Source organism: Podarcis liolepis (genome assembly GCF_965112155.1).
Source record: "Podarcis liolepis genome assembly, chromosome: 7".
NCBI classification, from domain to species: domain Eukaryota; kingdom Metazoa; phylum Chordata; class Lepidosauria; order Squamata; family Lacertidae; genus Podarcis; species Podarcis liolepis.
The window spans coordinates 76,753,433-76,773,999 of NC_139561.1; the positions used below are offsets into that span (position 1 = coordinate 76,753,433).

Consider the following 20,567-nt stretch of genomic DNA (forward strand, 5'->3'; position numbering starts at 1 on the left):
TGTAGTTCCATTCATTTGCACTGCCACATCCATTTGCCCTTTTTCTTTTCTTACCTGGATAAAATTTGGATATATGGTAGCCCTCAAGAAGGGTTTAAGCCTGCCAAATATCATACAGGTCAGTCCAGAGGTTTTTGTGCTAGACAACTTTAAAGATTGCTTTTTTCAAAATGTAAGAGAGAGGGACAAAGAGACCGTGGAGTTGCTTGAGTGCTAAATCCTGCCAGTTCTTGCGCACCTGTCTGGTCTGTTCCATGAAGATTTTAAAAAACAAAACCAAGCTTTATGGTTTAGGTGCACAGTATTTGTATGGTGATCGTTTGCTGGCTGTTCCTGCGCATAATCCAATGGGCTGTGTGAGTTTGTGCAAGACTTCCTGATGCATTTACACACACATGACAAAGCACTAACAAAGGCAAGGCACATAAGTCAGAATAGAATTGTAAATAAAATGCAAAACTAAATAATCACCATCAACATCAACATCATCATCATCTAAGGCCAAAATGCAGCAGGCAGGTGGCAGGGAGAAATCGGGGAAATGACATTGCTAACTAGACTGATTAGGAAATGATTGGGAAGCTATCACATGGGTACTGCTGTAAAGGATAAACAAAGGATAAACTAAGCAAATGCCACAAAATTCTATCTAATATTGAGAGAGTAAAAAGTCCAGCTCTCCTTCTCCCACTTCCCACCTGGTCTCTCTCCTTTTATGGTGGTGTTTTGCAAATCAGCAACCCGTTGCTGGCTACCTGGCTTTCTTAGAGAGTGTTTTGAGCTCAGGATTGGACGGGAACCCTCCAAATTGAATCCAGTAAGGTTCAGAATTTGGGGATTCAACCAAATTAGTTGCACTGCATTTGATCCTAACATAGGCTTGTAGTATAAACAAGGAGGTATCTGGGATTTGGCCAGGACTTAGCAGGAATTGGCAGTGTTAATTCATTTGTTGAAACACATCATTGCAGACTCATGGGCAGGATGAGAAGTTTTTCTGCGGTAAATTCTGACGCATCTTCAAAAGACAACAAGCAGTGTTGACCAACAAGTTGGATGTCTTTAGACATCCAGTATGTCTCAAGTATGTAGTATTAGAGAAAGCAATTGACAGCTACGCCTCATGCTGACTACATTCTACATCCGTTTCCGGCCTCTGAATATCCAGGAGTCACAAGTGAGGGAAATGCTGTTGCAGTCGGGTCCTGGTTATGGTTGGCCACTGTAAGAAGGGAGTGCTGGACTAGATGGGCCAATGGCCTGATCCAGCACCTCTCTTCATATGCTCTGATGATTTGATGACACTATGCATGCAATATTTTCTGCTTTAATGCATTGCTGAGCCTATAAAGAAGCAAGCAGAAAACCACAGACAGAAATCAATCAATCAATCACAGCTTTTTATGGTGGAGATGAAAAGGCAGTGATGAGGAAAGAGTCACTGGCTGAATTTCAACACACACACACACACACACACACACACACTGCTTTTTTCTTTTAAAAAAATGTTTAGGGGTACTCTCATTTTCCTACTTATATTGAAATAGTGCCCCTCAGTGAAGCCAAACTTAGATTCACAAAATGTTTAAGGGTATGCATAACCCTGCATCCCCCCGCAGAAAAACACAGTGTGTGTGTGTGTGTGTGTGTGTGTGTGTGTGTGTGTGTGTGTAAAAGGTAAAGGACCCCTGGACGGTTAAGTCCAGTCAAAGGCGACTATGGGGTTGCTGTGCTCATCTCGCTTTTCTGGCCAAGAGAGCCGATGTTTGTCCACAGACAGCTTTCTGGGTCATGTGGCCAACATGACTAAACCACTTCTGGCACAATGGGACACCGTGATGGAAACCAGAGTGCCCAGAAACGCCGTTTACCTTACCGTCACAGTAGTACCTATTTATCTACTTGTACTGGCGTGCTTTTGAACTGCTAGGTTGACAGGGGCTGGGACAGAGCAACGGGAGCTCACCCCGTCGCGGGGATTCGAACCGCTGACCTTCTGATCGGCAAGCCCAAGTGGCTCAGTGGTTTAGACCACAGCGCCACCTGCGTTCACTCTATATGGCTGCTTGAAATGGTATGTGGGTGTGTACACACACACACACACACCGTGGTCTTCCACTTGGCCTTTCTCTGCCCCGCATTTTAGAGAAGCTGGTTGTGTTTTTTTTTCTTTCCCTTTTCTCACTTCTGCTTATATTTATTGTGCCTGAACAAAACTGGTCTTGTTCCAGCAGAGTCCTGCCAGATCGTAGCTACAGTCAGAAGCTGAAGATCCGAGGGAGCTGATCCACTTGCTACAAGGTAAGGGGCTTTGTGGTTTCCTTTTGTGATTTTTTTTGGTGTATATTGGGCTTATTTTAACTGTGTAACAGGCCTTGGAACTATTTGGTGAAGGGTGGGCTTTCAATGGACCCCAGTGGGGGGAGGATCCCATTTTAGTTGTTGGGACAGGGCAGTTGCAGGATCAGAAGGCAGTACTACAAGATCAGTGCAGTGCGATTACACCTGTGGAACCAATATAGGTCTCCTGCGTATATAATATTAAGGTGATTAAAAGAAACAAAGCAATACAGAAAAAAGAGGGAATGAAGGGGAAGCAATATACAATATTCTGATATATTCTAATATAAATTGGTATAGTGTTAATGTCCTAATGTTTATGTAAATGTTAATAGCCTACTACATCTTGTATAAACTCATTCCAAATGTTATCATATTTATCCATACAGAGTCTGCGCCTGTAAGCAGCCAGTTCATAAATTGTGTGTGATGTCGTAAAATCAGTCCATTGATTGAAGGGCATCATGGCTTTATTTTTCCAATTCCTCAATATCAATCTCTTGGCCACCATTAGGGCACGGAAACTCCATTTCCATTGTCCCGTTGATAATTTCCACACTGCAGGAATATTGTTCAATAAAATTTTCTGCGCTGAAAGATTTAACTTTTTCCTGTACAGTCATAGTTGCACAGTCCATCCAGCACTTTCTCCCAGAACTTAAGTACAGAACATTGTACAAACATACGGTAGATTCTGGTGTGTAAGACGACTTTTTAACCCCGGAAAAGAGGTTAAAATGTCGGGGGTCATCTTATACGCCGGGTATGGGCAGCGCGGAGCGGAGCCCGCCCGCTGTTGCTACTGCAGCAGCTCCGAAGCAGCAATAGCGGGCGGCAGGCTCCGCTCCGTGCCGGGCGGCTTTCTCCTGGTGCGGAGCTGCCCAGCGTATTAAGCGACTGGGCTTATAAGACGAACCCCCAAACTGAAGCTGCCAATTTGGGGGGTCGTCTAATACGCCCAGTCGCCTAATACACCGGAATCTACGGTATATTTCAAAGAGGCATTGTCCTTGCCACATCTCCAATGGTGAGCTATCTTAGCTAACCCATTGTTATACAACCATAAAGAAGTCCAAAAAACTACATATTATTTTCTATTGTATTAGTCTTAATTTTAAATCTAATGACACCTCCTGGGTATTGAAGCTGAAACATTTCCCCACTGTCAATATAGCTCTCCTGCATGTAAATTTGCTCCATGATAACTGTACCACTTTCTCACCCTTCTCCCTTCCGGTAAACCACAGAAATTCCAATGCTAGAAGTTAGGTAAGCACTGCCACCCCACCAATGACTGTTGGGAGGGTCTCAATCTTTATCCCTTAAAAAAAAAAAATAACAATTTCAACATAACAAATTATTAAAACTAATCATCTTCATTATTTCCCCCCATTTTCCCCTTCCCTCCCCCCTAACACTTCCCTCAGCACCACTCTCTGATTTCTCAACCCATGTTAACTTCTGCATAATGTAAAATTGTATACATCCTTATATTATCTGTCTACTATGTTAACCCTCAATAAATTTGTGTATGTTTATTCAAAACCTGCCAAGGAGTCCAGTTTATTTTGTTGTCATTTAAAATAATTTGTAAAAGGCTCCCATTCTTCTTAAAAACCACAGTTGTCCTTGTCTTGGAAATGTAAAGAAAAGGAAGGGACCTTTCACCATATGTGGTGGGAATGCAGAGAAATTTTTAAAAAATTGGGAAATGATATATAATGAGTTAAAGAAAATGTTTAAAATGACATTTATATAAAAAGAAAAACCAGAAGCATTTTTGTTAGGGATTGTAGGAGAAGACCTGCCAAGGAAAAGAAAGAACTTATTTATGTATGCTACAACAGCAGCAAGAGTCTTGATAGCACAAGGATGGAAGAATGAGGAAACCCCAACGAAAGAACAGTGGCAAGAGAAATTGATGAACTATGCAGAACTGGAGAAATTGACATGCAAACTGCGAGTCAATCTTTATCCCTTTTAACAAATGCCTGGTAGAGAGAAATTCAGTTCACGAACCTTGCACAGTTACTGTATTTCCATGGTGGTGGCCTTGCATTTTCTCCCTCTATTTTGACAATCGCTGCTGCCCCTAGCCTAGTGGCAGCACTTAATAATATATCCTTTATATCCTGCAAGCTCCAGCTTTATTCTGCTTTGGTCAGACCACACCTAGAGTCCTGTGTCAAGTTGTGAGTGCCACAATTTAAGAAGGATATTGACAAGTTGGAATGTGTGCAGAGGAGGGCAACCAAGATAGTCAAAGGGTCTGGAAACCAAACCTTATGAAGAACGGTTGAAGGAGCTGGATGTGTTTGGCCTGAAAAGGAGAAGATATGATAGCCATTTTCCAATATCTAATGGGCTGACACAAGGAGGATGGAGCAAGCTTATTTTTTTCCTGCTCCTGAAGGTAGGCCACAAACCATTCGCTTCAAGTTACAAGAAAGGCAATTGTGACTAAACATCAGGAAGAACTGTCTGACAGCAAGAGCTTTTCGAGAGTGGAGCAGACTCCCTCAAGAGGTTGTGGACTCTCCTTCCAACTCTACAACTCTATGATTCTATTTATATCCTGCCTTTTTCCAAGATTGGGACTCAAGGATGCTGATAAAGAAAACATAGAAAGAGCAATAGTTTAAAAGTGATTAAATTATGATAGAATTTAAACAATACAAAAACATATTAATTAAAACACAGGCTGAGCTTTTTAGCAGGACTGTGCTTTTCAACTTTCCCTACTCACCTTTAAATAAAGAAACAGGACTTACAGAACTGAGACTGAGAGCCATTTTAAGTAGTAAGGAAAAATACCTCTGTATTTATGTGGAGTGGCATTCCCTCCTGACAGTAAAACTGAAAAACTGCTGTGCCCTGCCTCTCTACCCATTTAAGAAGCCAGGTGCAGGTTTCCTCTGAGACACCCTCTGCTGGTAAACAATCCATTCTTGGTTTCCTCCCCTTCAGTCCTTTGGTTCCAGCAGCCAAAAATGGATTTTGCTTTTGCTTTTGATTTACGTCTACAGTGGAAGGTACTCTACCCTCTGTCAGCTCCATCATATAATCTAAACTGTGCGTCGTTGGGGGGATGCAAACATGAAATCATATGCAGCATGTCATGCTTGATTCATCTTATATGACCCTCACTTGTATTGAATGGAAAATATCAACATGCACTGTGAAAACTGAAGTCATTTCACTGGTACGTTGGTTACTCGCCGACGGAACACTGGAAGAAGGAGAATAATGAGAATTAGAACCATTCTAAATGCTCAGGCCCAATCTTAGTCTCAGCTCCTTTATTCTGTTTTTGTCTCCTGTTCTATCTTAGGAGCTATGGGGCACCAGGAGCAGTTTAAAAGAGACCCTGTGTTTTTAGTTACAGATAGGTAGCCGTGTTGGTCTGCCATAGTCAAAATAAAAAAATTCCTTCCAGTAGCACCTTAAAGACCAACTAAGTTAGTTCTAGGTATGAGCTTTCGTGTGCATGCACACTTCTTCAGATACACTGAAACAGAAGTTGCCAGATCCTTCTATATAGTGAGAAGGTGGGGAGGGGGTTTTAGTTATTGCGCGCCTCTTAAGAGTCATGTATCTATGTGTCTCGATTGTGTTATTCTTGTTTTTATTATGTATTTTGTGCTTTTATATTGTGCTTTTATAATCTGAACCACACTGAGACCTGCGGTATAAAAGTTGTTGTTGTTGTTGTTGTTACACTGGCTACCACTTAGTTTCCATGCTCACAGTGCTGGTTTTGACCTATAAAGCCTTACATAGCTCAGGCCTGCAATATTTTTATTTATTTGGACTACTGCTTGGACTACTGCAATGAGCTCTACGTGCGGCTACCTTTGAAGGTGACCACTACAACTAATCCAGAATGCGGCAGCTAGACTGGTGACTGGGAGTGGCCGCCAAGACCATATAACACCAGTCCTGAAAGACCTACATTGGCTCCCAGTACATTTCCGAACACAATTCAAAGTGTTGGTGCTAACCTTTAAAGCCCTAAACAGCCTTGGACCCGTATACCTGAAGGAGCGTATCCACCCCCATCTTTCAGCCCAGACCCTGAAGTCCAGCTCCGAGGGCCTTCTGGAGGGTCCCTCATTGCGAGAAGTGAAGTTACAGGGAACCAGGCAGAGGGCCTTCTTGGTGGTGGCGCCCGCTCTGTGGAACGGCCTCCCATCAGATGTCAAAGAAATAGACAACTACCTGACTTTTAGAAAACATCTGAAGGCAGCCCTGTTTAGGGAAGTTTTTAATGTTTGATATTTTATTGTGTTTTTAATATAACCTGTTGGGAGCCACCCAGAGTGGCTGGAGAAACCCAGGCAGATGAGCAAGGTATAAAAAATTTTTAAAAATTTTTTATTTATTATTACATTTATATACCACCTTTATCTTCCAAGAATCTCAAGGTGGTGTACATGGTTTTCCTCCTCACCCCCACCCCCATTTCATCTCCACAAAAATCCAGTGAGGTCGGTTTGGCTAAGAGATGGTGCCTGGTCTGAGGTCACTCAGCTTCATGGCTGAGTGGGAATTCTAACCCTGCTCTCCCAGGTAGTAATCCAACACTCTAACCATTACCTCAATGACCACCTCTCCCCATATGGGGAGACCTTACGGGTTTCATCCACCTTCCTTACCCAAGAAGCTGCCTTTTTCAGTGGTGCCCCTCTGTCACCTGTGGAATGCTCTCCCCAGAGAAACATGCTTGGCACCACCACCATCCATGTTAAGGTTCCACACTAATACAGTGGTACCTCGGGTTACAGACACTTCAGGTTACAGATGCTTCAGGTTACAGACTCCGCTAACCCAGAAATCGTACCTCGGGTTAAGACCTTTGCTTCAGGATGAGAACAGAATTGCGCAGCAGCAGTGGGAGGCCCCATTAGCTAAAGTAGTGTCTCAAGTTAAGAACAGTTTCAGGTTAAGAACGGACCTCCAGAATGAATTAAGTTCTTAACCCGAGGTACCACTGTACCTTTTTTATTCAGTTTGGGAGTTACAGTGAACTGTGTGGTTATTAGCAATGACAATAACTATAATAGATTTAAACTACATGCACCCTTCACCATAAGCTCCCAGGCAGGGGCGGAGGAAGGGGGGTGCAGTGGGGGTGGTCCACCTCATGTGTCACCACTGGGGGGGGTGACAAAATGGCAGGCGGCACTCCCCACAAGCCTGCAGCACGCCTGAGCTATGCGTCTCTCCTGGGAGTGACGCGGTGGCTTGGGTGCCGCAGGCTCCATACTGCCCCAAACGGTCCACCCGCTGCCTCCCCCAACTGTAGGGCGGCTGAGTGGGAGGAGGCAGGCAGACTCCTTGGAGGCCCGACGGAGCATCCTGCCTCAACTCGGGGCAGGGCATGCCGCCCCAGGTGCTCTATCAGCTTGCTCCGCCACTGCTCCCAAGGTGGGCCACAACAATGTTAGAAACAAAAACAATCGCAGCTAGAGTCAGTCATGTGGTGGAGCTAATCTTTTAGTGGGGTAGGTAGATCTTATTACATTACTGGAGAAGCATTTTAGGTGTTTTCTATGGCACACTGTTTTCAGTTTTCTGGTTTGTAATTGTCGTTTTTGCTGTTTACATTTCATCTTGATCGCTTTTGAGTATAGACTATCAAATGTTATCAGTGATGATGATGATATAGTTACAGATAGGTAGCCGTGTTAGTCTGCCATAGTCAAAATAAAAAAATTCCTTCCAGTAGCACCTTAAAGACCAACTAAGTTAGTTCTTGGTATGAGCTTTCGTGTGCATGCACACTTCTTCAGATACACAGAAGAAGTGTATCTGGAATTTTTTTATTTTGATGATGATATAGTAATGGTTAAAAACCACCTCTATCTGATCTCTGGGGAAAGAACACAACCCCAGAATCTCTGGTTCCAGAATATATTACTCACCTAAGAAGGAGTAAAGGATGCCCCCTGAAATGGCAAGTGCAGCAATGACCCCGAAAACGATCCCAGAAATCATCCCACTGCTCAGCTTCGTCTTCTCATTCTGTGGTGATTTGGTCACTGCACCTTGGATAATGATGGCGAGATTTTATTACATTTCTATATCAGACACCTGGCCAAGTTTTCTGGGCAGTTGGCGTAAACAAGGAATTGCAAAATAACACCCACATGAAAACCAGAATAAAATCCCTCGAAAATAAAAGAAAAAGGCCAGGCAAAAATAAAGAAACTCAGACCCCAGCTAAAATCAGCATCAAACACAAGAACAAAAAGCAACTCAAACAGGAGTGGGGAACCTTAGGCCCAGAGCTTCTCTTTCTAGCCTTTTCTTTTTTTGGGTTTTTTTCCTGCTTTCAATCTTTTTTTAAAAAAAAAAAATTATTAGGATTTTACAAATTATAACAGACATAACAATACACACAACCACAAACAAAAAATATATAGAAAAAAGACAAGTATAATTTCAAAAACTTATTTTCTTAAAACTTACTTCACCGACCTCCTCATACCTCCCCTTTCTGCATTCCCATTTCAGAAATTTAGTTCAGCAAATCCTCACCCTTAATTTTATCTAATTGTCATCCTTTCTTTTCTTTTAACTTAATCTTTACAGCTGTACTCCGTTTAATTTTTTAAAACCACATCATGCTAAGATTCATTAATTTTACAATATTTCTTAAGATAGTTCTTAAATTTCTTCCAATCTTCTTCCGCCGTCTCTTTTCCCTGTTCTCGGATTCTGCCAGTCATTTCTGCTAGTCCCATATAGTCTATCACCTTCATCTGCCATTCTTCCAAGGTGGGTATCTTTCTAGCCTTTTGGATGCTCATCAGATCACAACTCTCACCAGGCCTTGCTCTGGCTGAACTGTCATAATATGACCCTGGAGAGTGGGGGGTGTGTGTGTGTGTGTGTGTGTTTGTGTGTGTGTATACAAAGAAAATTATAGTGATTGCCTCAGCCACTTTTGCCTGTGACTATGCGCATCATTGGCATAGGGAACTTAGTACAGAACCTGAAGCACCCAATGTGATCTCATCGATTCCTCTGTCAACCTGAAACTTTGCAACCAGCTTCAGCAGTGCCTGTCTCATCCAGCGCTTCTGTTTCTATTGAAAGGCAGCTTTTAAGGAAATCGGCACATCTCAGCAAGCAACTTCACTCATGTGAAGAGTGCCAGAGGGAGTGTGTCAGTCCACAATGATTGCGTGGTTGATTAACTGAAGGCATCGTTATGTCAAGGTGATCACTGGAAGCAAAAGGGAAATTGTAGCCCTGACTCCTTGTTTACTTTGGCCCCACCACCCAATTTCCCTTTTTGGCTTTCCCCACTTTTAGCAAGTGCCTTCAGAAGGTCTGCTATAAGGCGATATCAGGATTGTGAAGAGGGCGGCATCCTTTAAGAGTGACTTATTTATTTTTTGTATAAAGTGTCTCTTGCGTGGGCTGAATAGTCTAGATGCATGCCTGGGGGGAGAGAGGGGCAGATTTAGACTCCCTCAGAGCCAACTCCATAGATTTTCCTTGCCCATGACCAACGGTCTTCTGGAAAGGTTCCCAGGAGAAAGGGGCAGGCAAGAGACCATCTCAATACCTGCTGCTGCTGGACACTTCCTCCCAAACAGAGCCACCCACCATCAACTGCCCTGTGGGAAGGATCCCAGGAGAAAGGTGAAGATAGCTCAGTTGCTTAGAACAGTGTTTCCCAACCTTTTTTGGGCAAAGGCACACTTGTTTCATGAAAAAAAATCTCGAGGCACACCACCATTACAGCCCCGTGACGTCAGCACGCAGCGTCACGCCGGGAGGGACATGAATTGCTAGCAAATTACATAATCACCTCCTTGAGGGCTGGCTCATCTTCTCCGAAGGCAGAACCCCATTAATTAACAGCACAGACTCACACCATAGCCAAGACGAGGGGGGAAAACCTCAGTCATGCACAGTCATGCACATGTGGGGGCTAAATGAGGACGAAGACCGGGCAGAGAGCAGGGTTCAAATCACCCCACCTGGCCAGGACAATCCCTGGGTACTCCCTTGGGCCACTCGCCTGACCCACCTCGCAGGGCTGTTGTTGCGAGGATAACATGGGGAGAACCACGCGCGCCCCCGGGAGCTCCTTGGAGGAGAAAGCGGGCGATGAATGCAATGCACGAAATATATGAGAGGCGACCAGGTTTTGCAGGTGAGGGGCCCCCGCCAGCCTCCGCTTCCAACACCCGGCGCAACAACGCCAAAGTTTCCCCCCGGGCTCGGCTCGGGGAGCAGCGCTGCTCCCCCCCGGCTCCCCTTCGCCCTCCCGGCTCTCTCTGCCGCCCACTGGGGACCCCCCTCACCTGCCAAGTCCGGAGCGCCGGTGGAAGTTGCATGCATGCATGCAGGGCGCCGCGTTGCCATTGCATTGCACTGCACTCCATGCAACGCTTGCACGCATGCATTGCCTTGCACGCCCGCCAAGGGGTCTCCCCGCGGTCCGATGCGTCCCCTCCGGCGCGGATGCAGCATTGCAAAAATAAACACACACCCCCGACGCAGCCCTACCTGGGGGGCAGCCTCCGCCTCCGCCGCTCCGCCTCCGCGGGGATCCCGGGGCTCCATCCTGCCGCCCGATCTCCGCGGGGGTGCAGGCAGGCTGCGCGGGGTCTGCGCGGAAGAGCCCCTGCCCGCCTGGCCGCTGCCGCGCTCATTCCATGGCCGGGAGAAGAGCGCTTCAAACAAAACGCCCAGCCCGCCAGGCCACGCTGGGAAACGTAGTTCGCGCACCCCGCGCGGGCGCGGAGCCCAAGGGCAAGGGGACTACGGATCCCGGCAGCCCCCGCGCCGGGGACGGAGGGGGAGAGGCCGGGTGCAGGGATGGAGGGACGGGTGGGCGAGCGAGTGAGTGAGTGGCAGCCGCCAAGCCTTGGCCGAGAGCCAGGAAGGGCCTCCCCGGAGGAGGAGGAGGAGGGAGGCGCAGAGCGGGAGGGAACCCCAGGGGTCATCTAGTGACGGCGCCCCAATCGAAAATTTGACTTAAAAAAAAATCTTAATTTTTCCCGCGGCACACCAGGCAACATCTCGCGGCACACTAGTGTGCCGCGGAACAGTGGTTGGGAAACACTGGCTTAGAGCATGGTGCTGACCACACCAAGGTTGCAGGTTCAATCCCCATAAGGGACAGCTCCATATTCCTGCATTGCAGGGGGTTGGACTAGATGATCCTCAGGGTCCCTTCCAACTCTATGGAATAAATGTGGGTCCTGCTCCAGCTGCTCTTTCCCTTCCCCTCCACAGGATCCTGTCAGAAGAATCCCAGGAGAGGATGGGTGTGACGTTAACATATGAGAGTGCTGGAGGTGAAATAGTTAAACAGGTTACCCAATCAGGACCGGGGGGGTGGAGTCAGAGGGACTATAAAACCAGCTCTTGGAGGGACAAAGGGAGGAGTCCGTTGGGAGTTGGGTGGTTGGTTGGAGTGGGAGTGAATTGGGATAGAGTTGTTGAGTAGGTTGATTTAGTGTAGCGAAATAGGCTGAGTCAGGAATAGTTAGGGGCTAGGAAGACAAGTAAATATCTGAGGGGTGGTTTAGTGAGTGAGAGCAGGTAGCGGAAGTTATAGGTCTGGATAGGCACCCCATGAATGTAATTGACCGATACTGTTTATGAAACCACATGCAATAAATAAACAAAAGTTTATGTTCCAATTTGTACCAGGTAGGGCCTGGGTGGAGGCAGCGAGAAATAAAGTGGTGGCACAGGGATCAATAAAAGGTGAAACGTCCAGGGACCCTGTGTGATTGCCACAGTGGGACATAAGCAAAGACCATCTCAGAGCTTGCTCCAGCAGGACCATCCCCTCTTCACACACAACTTTTGTGCCATCAACTGCCCTGCCTCAGAGATCTCAAAAACTTTTAAAATATATTGATATTGTTTCCTTTTGTGGGTGGGGTTAACTTTGGAAGCATTTGTATCCTGAAAGCTGGCATATAAAAATTTGCGTTCAGTTAAACACAATTAAAAATGATATGCAATCCTTGGGCTTTCTCCTGGAGATGTGTAAATGTTAGCAGACCATGCATGAGACTTAAAGATGAAGTGGGAAGGCATGCTTACCGGTACTTGTCACGTTGAGCTCAGAGGGGACGTTGATTGTGACCTCCCCATATTTATTTGCTCCGGTGCAGGTGATTAAAGACTTTTTCTGGCCATCTAAGTCTCCTGGCCAGCTCAGGGTGCTGGTAACCGTGTTGCCCTCAACCCAGGAGAAGAGTTTCATGGCCCCTGATCTCATAGTCTCATTTACAAGCTTCCCGTCCACATGCCATTCAATCTTGGATGGAGGCCAGGAGTGGATAGAACAGAAACATAAGTATTCTTTCTTCTCGTACTGGCACGTCGTGCTCCCCATGGTGGTGGTGGCCTCAGGGGGATCTGGGAAAAGATTTTGGATAGCCAGGGTGAATTAATCCAATCCTGGGCAATTAACTTACCTGGCGTAGCTACGACAGAGCATGGGATGCAGAAGGCGAGCCGCAGCAGTAAACTCTGTCTTATGCAGAGGTCACACCTGGAATGGGGTAGCTGCATCCCAAAATGACCTGGCCAAGCATTAGGAGAAATGGGAGCTGTAGTCCATATCTTCAGTCATGGGGTGTAGGCTCTCGCCACTGGCTTGGAGTAAAGATTGATGGGGCTTCTAGTTCAGACAGCTCTGCTCACAGATGTAGAGCCAGAACAAAGGCCAGTTGGGTGGTGGAGGGCAAGTGTGGTGCCAGCATATAAAAGGAACGTAGAGGGTACCTTTTATCATATGCAGTGGTTATGTAAGATAACAAAATCATTTTGGGAAATGATATATAATGAATTGAAAAAAATGTTTAAAATAACTTTTGTCAAAACAAAAAAACCTGTAGCCTTTGTTTTTAGGAATTATAGGTACTGAGATTCCAAAAGATCAGAAAAGACTTTTTATGTACACGACAACAGCTGCACAAATGTTATTAACTCAAAGATGGAAAGAAGCAACAATCTCGACTAAGGAAGAATGGCAAGCCAAACTGCTGGACTTTGCCGAAATGACAAAACTGACTGGGAGACTGAGGAATCAAGAAGATAAGGACTTTAAAAAAGAGTGGGGAAATTTTATAATTTACCTAAGAGACCATTGTAAGCAAATCCAGACATTAGCTGGACTTCAAGAATCACTTGTAAAGCAATGAGGTTTATGTATAATTTAGAGAAATGAAAATCATGGAGAATATAATATGTAGGTGGTTGTTTTTTTTAATAAAAAAACTGTTATTTGGGCCCATGAAAGGGATGGGGAAGGGGGAGCCACAAGATTCAGAGAAATGACTATACAAAGAATTTTGCTATTAAAAAAAAAAAATTCAATAAATAAATAAATAAATGGAATGTAGAAATGATCTTGCCATGTACAGGCCAGTAAGTCTTCAAAACATAATACCGTTGTTGTTTTTTCATGTATAACACGTCCCTGTGTATAAGATGCCCCCTATTTTGGGGGATGCAAAATTGAGAAAATGGGGGGGGGAATTTGTTAGGATATTTCCGTTCCACCTTAAAAGGGAGCAGGATGTTTGTGTCACAGCCTGCGTATTTCCTGTTTCACAGGATGTTTCTGTTGTGTCTTTGCTTTCGTTTTTCACTCTGTGCCTGAAGATTGATGCAGACAGTCATGTCTTTCTTTGTTCTGATCATCGCTGAATAAAGTCTGTAAATATACTCTCCTGCTATGCAACTTCTGCTGTGTGAATTCTGCTGATAGAGCGTGCATGAGCTCTAGAAGAAACTCATGTCGCTATTGCTGATACTGCATGACTACAGAGGTCGATGGATCGTCCGGCAGCCGGCTTGGGGCCATGGTGGACTTTATCTCCCTGGCAGTATCCCAACAAAATTGCCCTGAGTTGTTGAGCTTTCTTGGGTGGGGGGGTGACCCAGGGTTATTGAGCTTTGGGGGCTGTTGGGAGTTGGAGTCCAACAACCTCTGTAGGGCACCAGATTGAGGGAAGGTAAACTTGTGCTCTTAGGGGATGAGGTGCCCGGCAACATTGTGACACAGACCCCGCTTGTCAGAAAGTGGGGGCACCAAAAAGGGAACTGGGGAACCCAAGGGCAAAACAGGTTGTGGGGATCTGATCTTTGGGGAGATGCTGAGGGTTTGTGGATTTGAATGCAGTTGAAAGAAAAGAGAGAGCTACTCACAGCCAAAGGCAACGCGGGTGGATTGATAGACTGTTTTCTTCAAGTTACGGTATCTGGCGCTGCAGGTGAGGACTTTGCCCTCATCATCTAAGGAGGGCGTAAAGGTGATGTCAGCTCCGTATGACTTACTCCAGTCGCCCACTGTCGCATGCCAGAAATGTTTGACGTGATTCTTTATATTGGCATTCCAGTTGACTTCGGGTATACTCCCTGGGCACACTCCTGGCACGAAACATCTGAAAGTGGCTGGTCTACGCCAGACTGCCTCTGATGGCTTCACAATCTTTGGCTTCGTCAGATCTAAAGAAGTGAGATTCACCGGGAAGGAGAGAGAAGAAAATTCACAGGACATTGAGTAGGATGCACGAGCCCTGGATTAAGGGTGGGATTTCTCAGTCACAGACTTTTGCCACTCTTAACTCCCACCAAGGTTGTCATCCTTTCGTTCTCATGGGCCTCTTCCCCTACACACACACACACACACACACACACACACACACAGAGTTTAGAACTGCATGATATCCTGAAAACTAACAGTGCACAGGTCCTAATTCAGTGTCGGCACAATTTTGAAACATTCAAATCACTCTGAAGTGCTTCAGAGTCTCTTGCGTCTAAATCCTATGTTTAATGCTCCTAGGAGAGCCACCTACCTGTCAAGAAAATCTGAGGTTGAGTATGAATTCGCTTATGGAAAGAAAGAAAGCTGAATCCTTCTCCTTTCTCAATTCGCAAGTAGTACCAGCCCACATCTTCTGGCCCCATATTCTTGATGCTGAAGGAGCAGTCACCAGTCTTAGGATCTCCTGTTAGCTTGAAATGGGTCGTGGTAAGATTTTGATTTTCGTTATTGGTGCAGACAATTTTACCGGGGATCCAATATCCGGGCCAGATCCAGCTGTGGGATTTATCTGCATCCTTAAGCCAAAAGACATATAATGGCCCAGACTTTTCCATGAACCATCTAGGTGTAGTAAACCTGCAGGTAACATAGGTACAGAAACCTTTCTGTACAGTGATAGTTTCAGCCACTTTGATGGTAAAGTCGAAGTGCTGGGCCAGCACGCCTGCCAGAGAGGAAATAAAAAAGATTTAAGTGTTATCTAGAAATGTTCAGTTAAAACAAGCTCAGTGTTCTCCTCTAGGGTAGCCACCTGAGCATTGCCTCCCCAAAAGAGCCAATGTTTTGCCTGCCCCTGAGAAAGGGAAAAGAAAGACACTTGCATAAAACTTGAATAAAATCTGCAAAAATAATCCTCAGAGTACTATACTGGCTATCCCTGATTATTAATCACTGTCCTTGGAACTGTCCAGGATGCTGAACGACTTCTCTTAGCACGCTTGATTTCTGCTTCTGGCCATTTAAGAGGCTTTAAGAGGATCAGAAAGTCGGCAGTTCGAATCCCTGCGATGTGTGGAGCTCCTGTTGCTCAGTCCCTGCTCCTGCCAACCTAGCAGTTCGAAAGCACGTCAAAGTGCAAGTAGATAAGTAGGTACCGCTTTGGTGGGAAGGTAAACAGTGTTTCCATGTGCTGCTCTGGCTCACCAGAAGTGGCTTAGTCATGCTGGCCACATGACCCGGAAGCTGTACGCCGGCTCCCTTGGCCAATAAAGCAAGATGAGCTCCGCAACCCCAGAGTTGGTCATGACTGGACCTAATGGTCAGGGGTCCTTTTACCTTTACCTTTACACTCCCTGCCTCTGAATCCCTTGCCCCAGCTATCTGCTCCAAACCACTGCACAACCCCACCATCCTCAGTCTGACTTCATTGAGCCCCTACTTGCCTACCTTCTTCCCCAGAACCTCCTCCTCCAACTCTGTGGAGCCACTTGTAGGCTTCGGCAAGGATGGAGACAAATCTAGAATCAGTTGACTCTGCCAGTCATTGGCTCTGGCTGTGTTTGCTGTTGACTCTCTTGTCTTCATCCTTACCAGTCTAAGTGGACACCAGTGATCCAGTGGACAGGAACATTGGTTAAAAAAAAAATATCAAGGCATTTCCTCACCTTGTCAATTTCACGTCAGAAGGGACAGGGGAGAGGTGGTAATGGCAACAATAGCGGACAGGAAATAAGATAATGATGGGTGACTGGGGGGGGGCATAAGGACTTGGACAAATCATAAAAAGACAAAGGAATTGGTGATTTTCTTCCTCTTTATTTCTGCACATGGCTCTTACCTTTGCAAAGTAAGGCAAGGACTAGGGTTGCCACTGTTGCTAGAGAAGACGCCAAACCTTTTGTCTTTGAGGAAGGATTGGCAACCTGCCAGTTATTCTTTGCCTCCATCATCTTCTGGCTACAAAGGAGATCTGTCAGAGGGAAAGAGGGAAGGGTTTGACAAGAAGGAGAATTGTGACTACAGGCCACTGAAAGATTTCTGGTTGTGCTTGGGGAGGTCTCATCAGCGATCCTTGCAGCCCAATCCCAGGCATGTTTACTCAGATGTAAGTCCCATTGAATTCAGTGGGGCTTACGCTCAAGGAGCTGTGCGTAGGCTTGCGATCTTAGATAAAAATCATGCCAGTGGTAGGAGGACTATTTTAATTTATCTGATTTAACTGGCAGGTAAATCTGTCAAAATTTGCTCCTCCATTTCTCACTTTCCCAATCTTAAGACCTTAATGATTCCACATCCGTTTATGAGGGGGTTTTTATATGTTATTTTTTTACTAAACTATGCATTATAATACACAATTTACCTCCTTACGTGCATTTTTGTAGATGGTACTTGACTGGAGCTGTACATCAAAATTCAGGGAAGTGTGTGAATGGCTGTGTTTTGTTTCGCATATTGTTGCAGAAAATGTGAGTGGAGAAGACTCATCTTTAAGAGAGCCAGTGTGGTGTAGTGGTTAAGAGCGGTAGACTCGTAATCTGGTGAACCGGGTTCGCATCTCTGCTCCTCCACATGCAGCTGCTGGGTGACCTTGGGCCAGTCACACTTCTTTGAAGTCTCTCAGCCCCACTCACCTCACAGGGTGTTTGTTGTGGGGGAGGAAGGGAAAGGAGAATGGTAGCCGCTTTGAGAGTCCTTTGGGTAGTGATAAAGCAGGATATCAAATCCAAACTCTTCTTCTTCTTCTTTAAATGAGAACCAAATTTCCAAATGCTCCATCCCTACCCAGATGTAACCTGAAATTGCTTGAAATGTGATTCACTCTCACCTCAAAATAGCAACAGTTTGGAAGCCCCGCAATCAGCTGGAAGGGGGGGAGGAGAAGAGGGCACTGATGGAGTTTAAAATACCATATTTTTTGCTCTATAACACGCACCCGACCATAACACGCACGTAGTTTTTAGAGGAGGAAAACAAGAAAAAATATTCTAAACGAAACAGTGGATGTATGATTTTTGTGGTTCATGCTGTGGCCACAGACATGTGATCTGACAGTGAGTTTGGAGTAGCCCAATGCAAAAATCCTGAGGATCCATGTGGATCCATGCTTTGTAACCACGTTTTTGCACCACTGCGACCCCAGGCAACAGGGGGTGCGTGATTTTTTTGGTGCAAGATGTAGGCATGGACATGCTATGTGATCTGATGGTGAATTTGGGGTGACCCAGTGCAAAAATCCTGAGGATCCATGTGGATCCGTGCTTTGTAACCACATTTTAAGTGGGGAGGGAAGGAAAAGTGCTCAAGGGACAAGGAGCACGCATGGGGTGTGTGGAGAAGGATGCTGCTAATAATGCTATTTAGCCAGCTGAGTGGGGAGGAGAGAGGGACAGAGAGCCTGCTTGCTTTAAAGGAGCCAACCGGACAGGAGCCGCTTACAATCATGTAAGCGGCTCCTCTCCTCTCCCGCTTTGCTCCTTTAAAGCAAGCAGGCTCTCTGTCCCTCTCTCCTCCCCATTCAGCGGCTCTTCTCCCGCTTTGCTGTTTCAAAGCGAGCCACGGAGGAGGGAAGGAAGGGGAACCATGGATCCTCTGCTCACGACTGCAGCAGATCCCCCCGCCACCCGCAGGCATTCGCTCCATAACACGCACAGACATTTCCCCTTACTTTCTAGGAGGAAAAAAGTGAGTGTTATGGTGCAAAAAATATGGTACTTAATGTACCTTGACTCATTTTTATAAAAATCTAAAAACAATGGGAAAGTCTAATTTTCCACTTCTCTCTCCTACCTCACTGCCTCTTATTCATTCTAAGCAGATTCCAACTGCCTTGGAATATTACATCACAAAGGATGCCCATATTTTCAAAAGGCAAGGACATTCCACAGATTTGGATGAATCTATTCATTTCATACAAACATTTTATTTTGTTTTTTTAGAATTGGAAGGGACCCCAAGAGTCATCTAGTCCAATCACCTGCAATATAGGAATCTCAGGTTTCTTTTTCTCAGTTTTCAAATATACCGCATATACTCGAGTATAAGCTGACCCGAATATAAGCCAAGGTACCTAATTGTAGGACAAAAAACTAGGAAAACTTATTGACTCGAGTTTGAGCCGGTTCACCACACCACAAACCTGGTGGTGGCGGCAGCGGAGGAGGAAGAACAAGAAGCCCGAAAGGGCTGCTTTTGGGCTGCTCGCTCCTCCCCTGCCGCCGACAGCGGCAGAGGTGGAGGAGGAGGAGGAAGGAGCAGCCGCTCATCCCTCTGCCACTTGCAAGAGCAGGCATAGGAGCCCGGTTGGGAGAGGCACAGCACAGCGCCTCTCCCAGCCGCGGCTTCTGTGCCTGCCCTTTCGAGAGGCGGGCAGTGGCGGAGGGACGAGCAGCAAGAAAGGGCTCCTCTCTTGCTGCTCATCCCTCCGCAGCTGCCTGCCTCACTCGAGTATAAGCCGAGGCAGGCTTTTTCAGCATAAAAAATATGCTGAAAAAGTCAGCTTATATTAGAGTATACACTGTAAGTGCTCTGCGTTCCCCCATTGTCATGAACTGGTTGGATGCAAAAGAATGGTGGGAGGAACAGGCTAGGAAACAGCAAGAAGGCTCAGAGCCCCGGGAGTGGAGGTGGGACAATGATGAGTGGTCAGAGGGAGAAGAGGAGGTGTCGGAAGCTGAGGAAGTAACAGGGTTTAGTGAGCTGGGAGACTCTGTGGCAGAAAGAAGTCCAGAATCAGAGGTGGAAACTGAAGCAGGAGGGTGGGAGGAGAGAGGTCAAGAGGCAGAGAAGATTCAGGCTGGTGATGAGCCATGGGTGTCTTGCCTTCCTGCTGTGACAAGCTCCCCCCTCCCCTCCCCATTGTCTTCCAGAACCAGAAGAGTCATGAAAAGGGCAATTAAAAGATTAGTAGCACACAGATGCAGCCTCCAATTGCTTGTGGGGAGAAACCCTGGAGAGGAGGGGAGTAGTGGTCCCTACCTTCCCACCACTTAGGCAGTGGTGGGAAGGCAGGGACCTTCAATCTCAGCAACTGTTTCATGTGGGGGCAAGACCTACTAGGGATGGGTTGCTGTGCTCCTTAGACTTGACACTCTACCAAGCCTGTGCAGTCTGTGGTTTTGCTAGTAAAATGTTAACTCCAACTTGCACTGTGTGATTTACTGCTGGCTGGCTCGTGTCAGACATCAGTTTTTGAATATGTGCAATGTTTGGCATGTGGGTACCTCTGGCTTTTTCGGTGCTCTCCTGTTGCGACCTTTCCCCCTGGTATCGTATTCATTTAATTGATGCTGCAACATTTCACACTTTTGTGAGTCACTTGGGGAAATTTGCATGCCCAAAGGCCAGTATGCAAGATCTTGGGAACAAATGGTGCCCTGCCCTTTTTAGAATGGGAGTATTCCTTCTGATGCTCAAGAATTTTCCAAGGCAGTTAGACCCAGCTAAGGAGCAATAAGAGGCAGTGAGGTGAGTCAGGGGGGAGATGTAGATTTAATACAGTGGTACCTCGGGATATAAACGGGATCCATTCCGGAGCGCCATTTGCATCCTGAAGTAAACATAACACCGCTTCTGCGCATGTGCATGACATCATTTTGAACGTCTGCGCATGCATGAGCGACAAAACCCAGAAGTAATGCACTCCGTTACTTCCGGGTCGCCACGGAGCGCAACCCGAAAATACTTAACTTGA

At 46.0% G+C, this 20,567-nt stretch overlaps 1 protein-coding gene across 2 annotated transcripts; it reads right to left on the reverse strand.

Moving 5' to 3' along the window:
• Window positions 1-5,131: 5,131 nt before the first annotated feature.
• Window positions 5,132-18,681, reverse strand: LOC310712392 (sialic acid-binding Ig-like lectin 14). 2 transcript variants are annotated; one of them, XM_083515401.1, is made up of 8 exons: window positions 18,587-18,603; window positions 17,703-17,781; window positions 16,716-16,847; window positions 15,189-15,602; window positions 14,536-14,835; window positions 12,421-12,738; window positions 8,265-8,387; window positions 5,132-5,569 (listed from the first exon to the last, which is right to left on the reverse strand). In XM_083515401.1, exons 3-8 carry the CDS (start codon window positions 16,825-16,827, stop codon window positions 5,532-5,534), a joined length of 1,305 nt encoding a protein of 434 aa, XP_083371527.1. In that variant the 5' UTR covers window positions 16,828-16,847; window positions 17,703-17,781; window positions 18,587-18,603; the 3' UTR covers window positions 5,132-5,531. The 2 variants fall into 2 exon arrangements, with proteins under 2 accessions (XP_083371527.1, XP_083371528.1); XM_083515402.1 differs by lacking the exons at window positions 17,703-17,781; window positions 18,587-18,603 and adding an exon at window positions 18,665-18,681.
• Window positions 18,682-20,567: the final 1,886 nt, after the last annotated feature.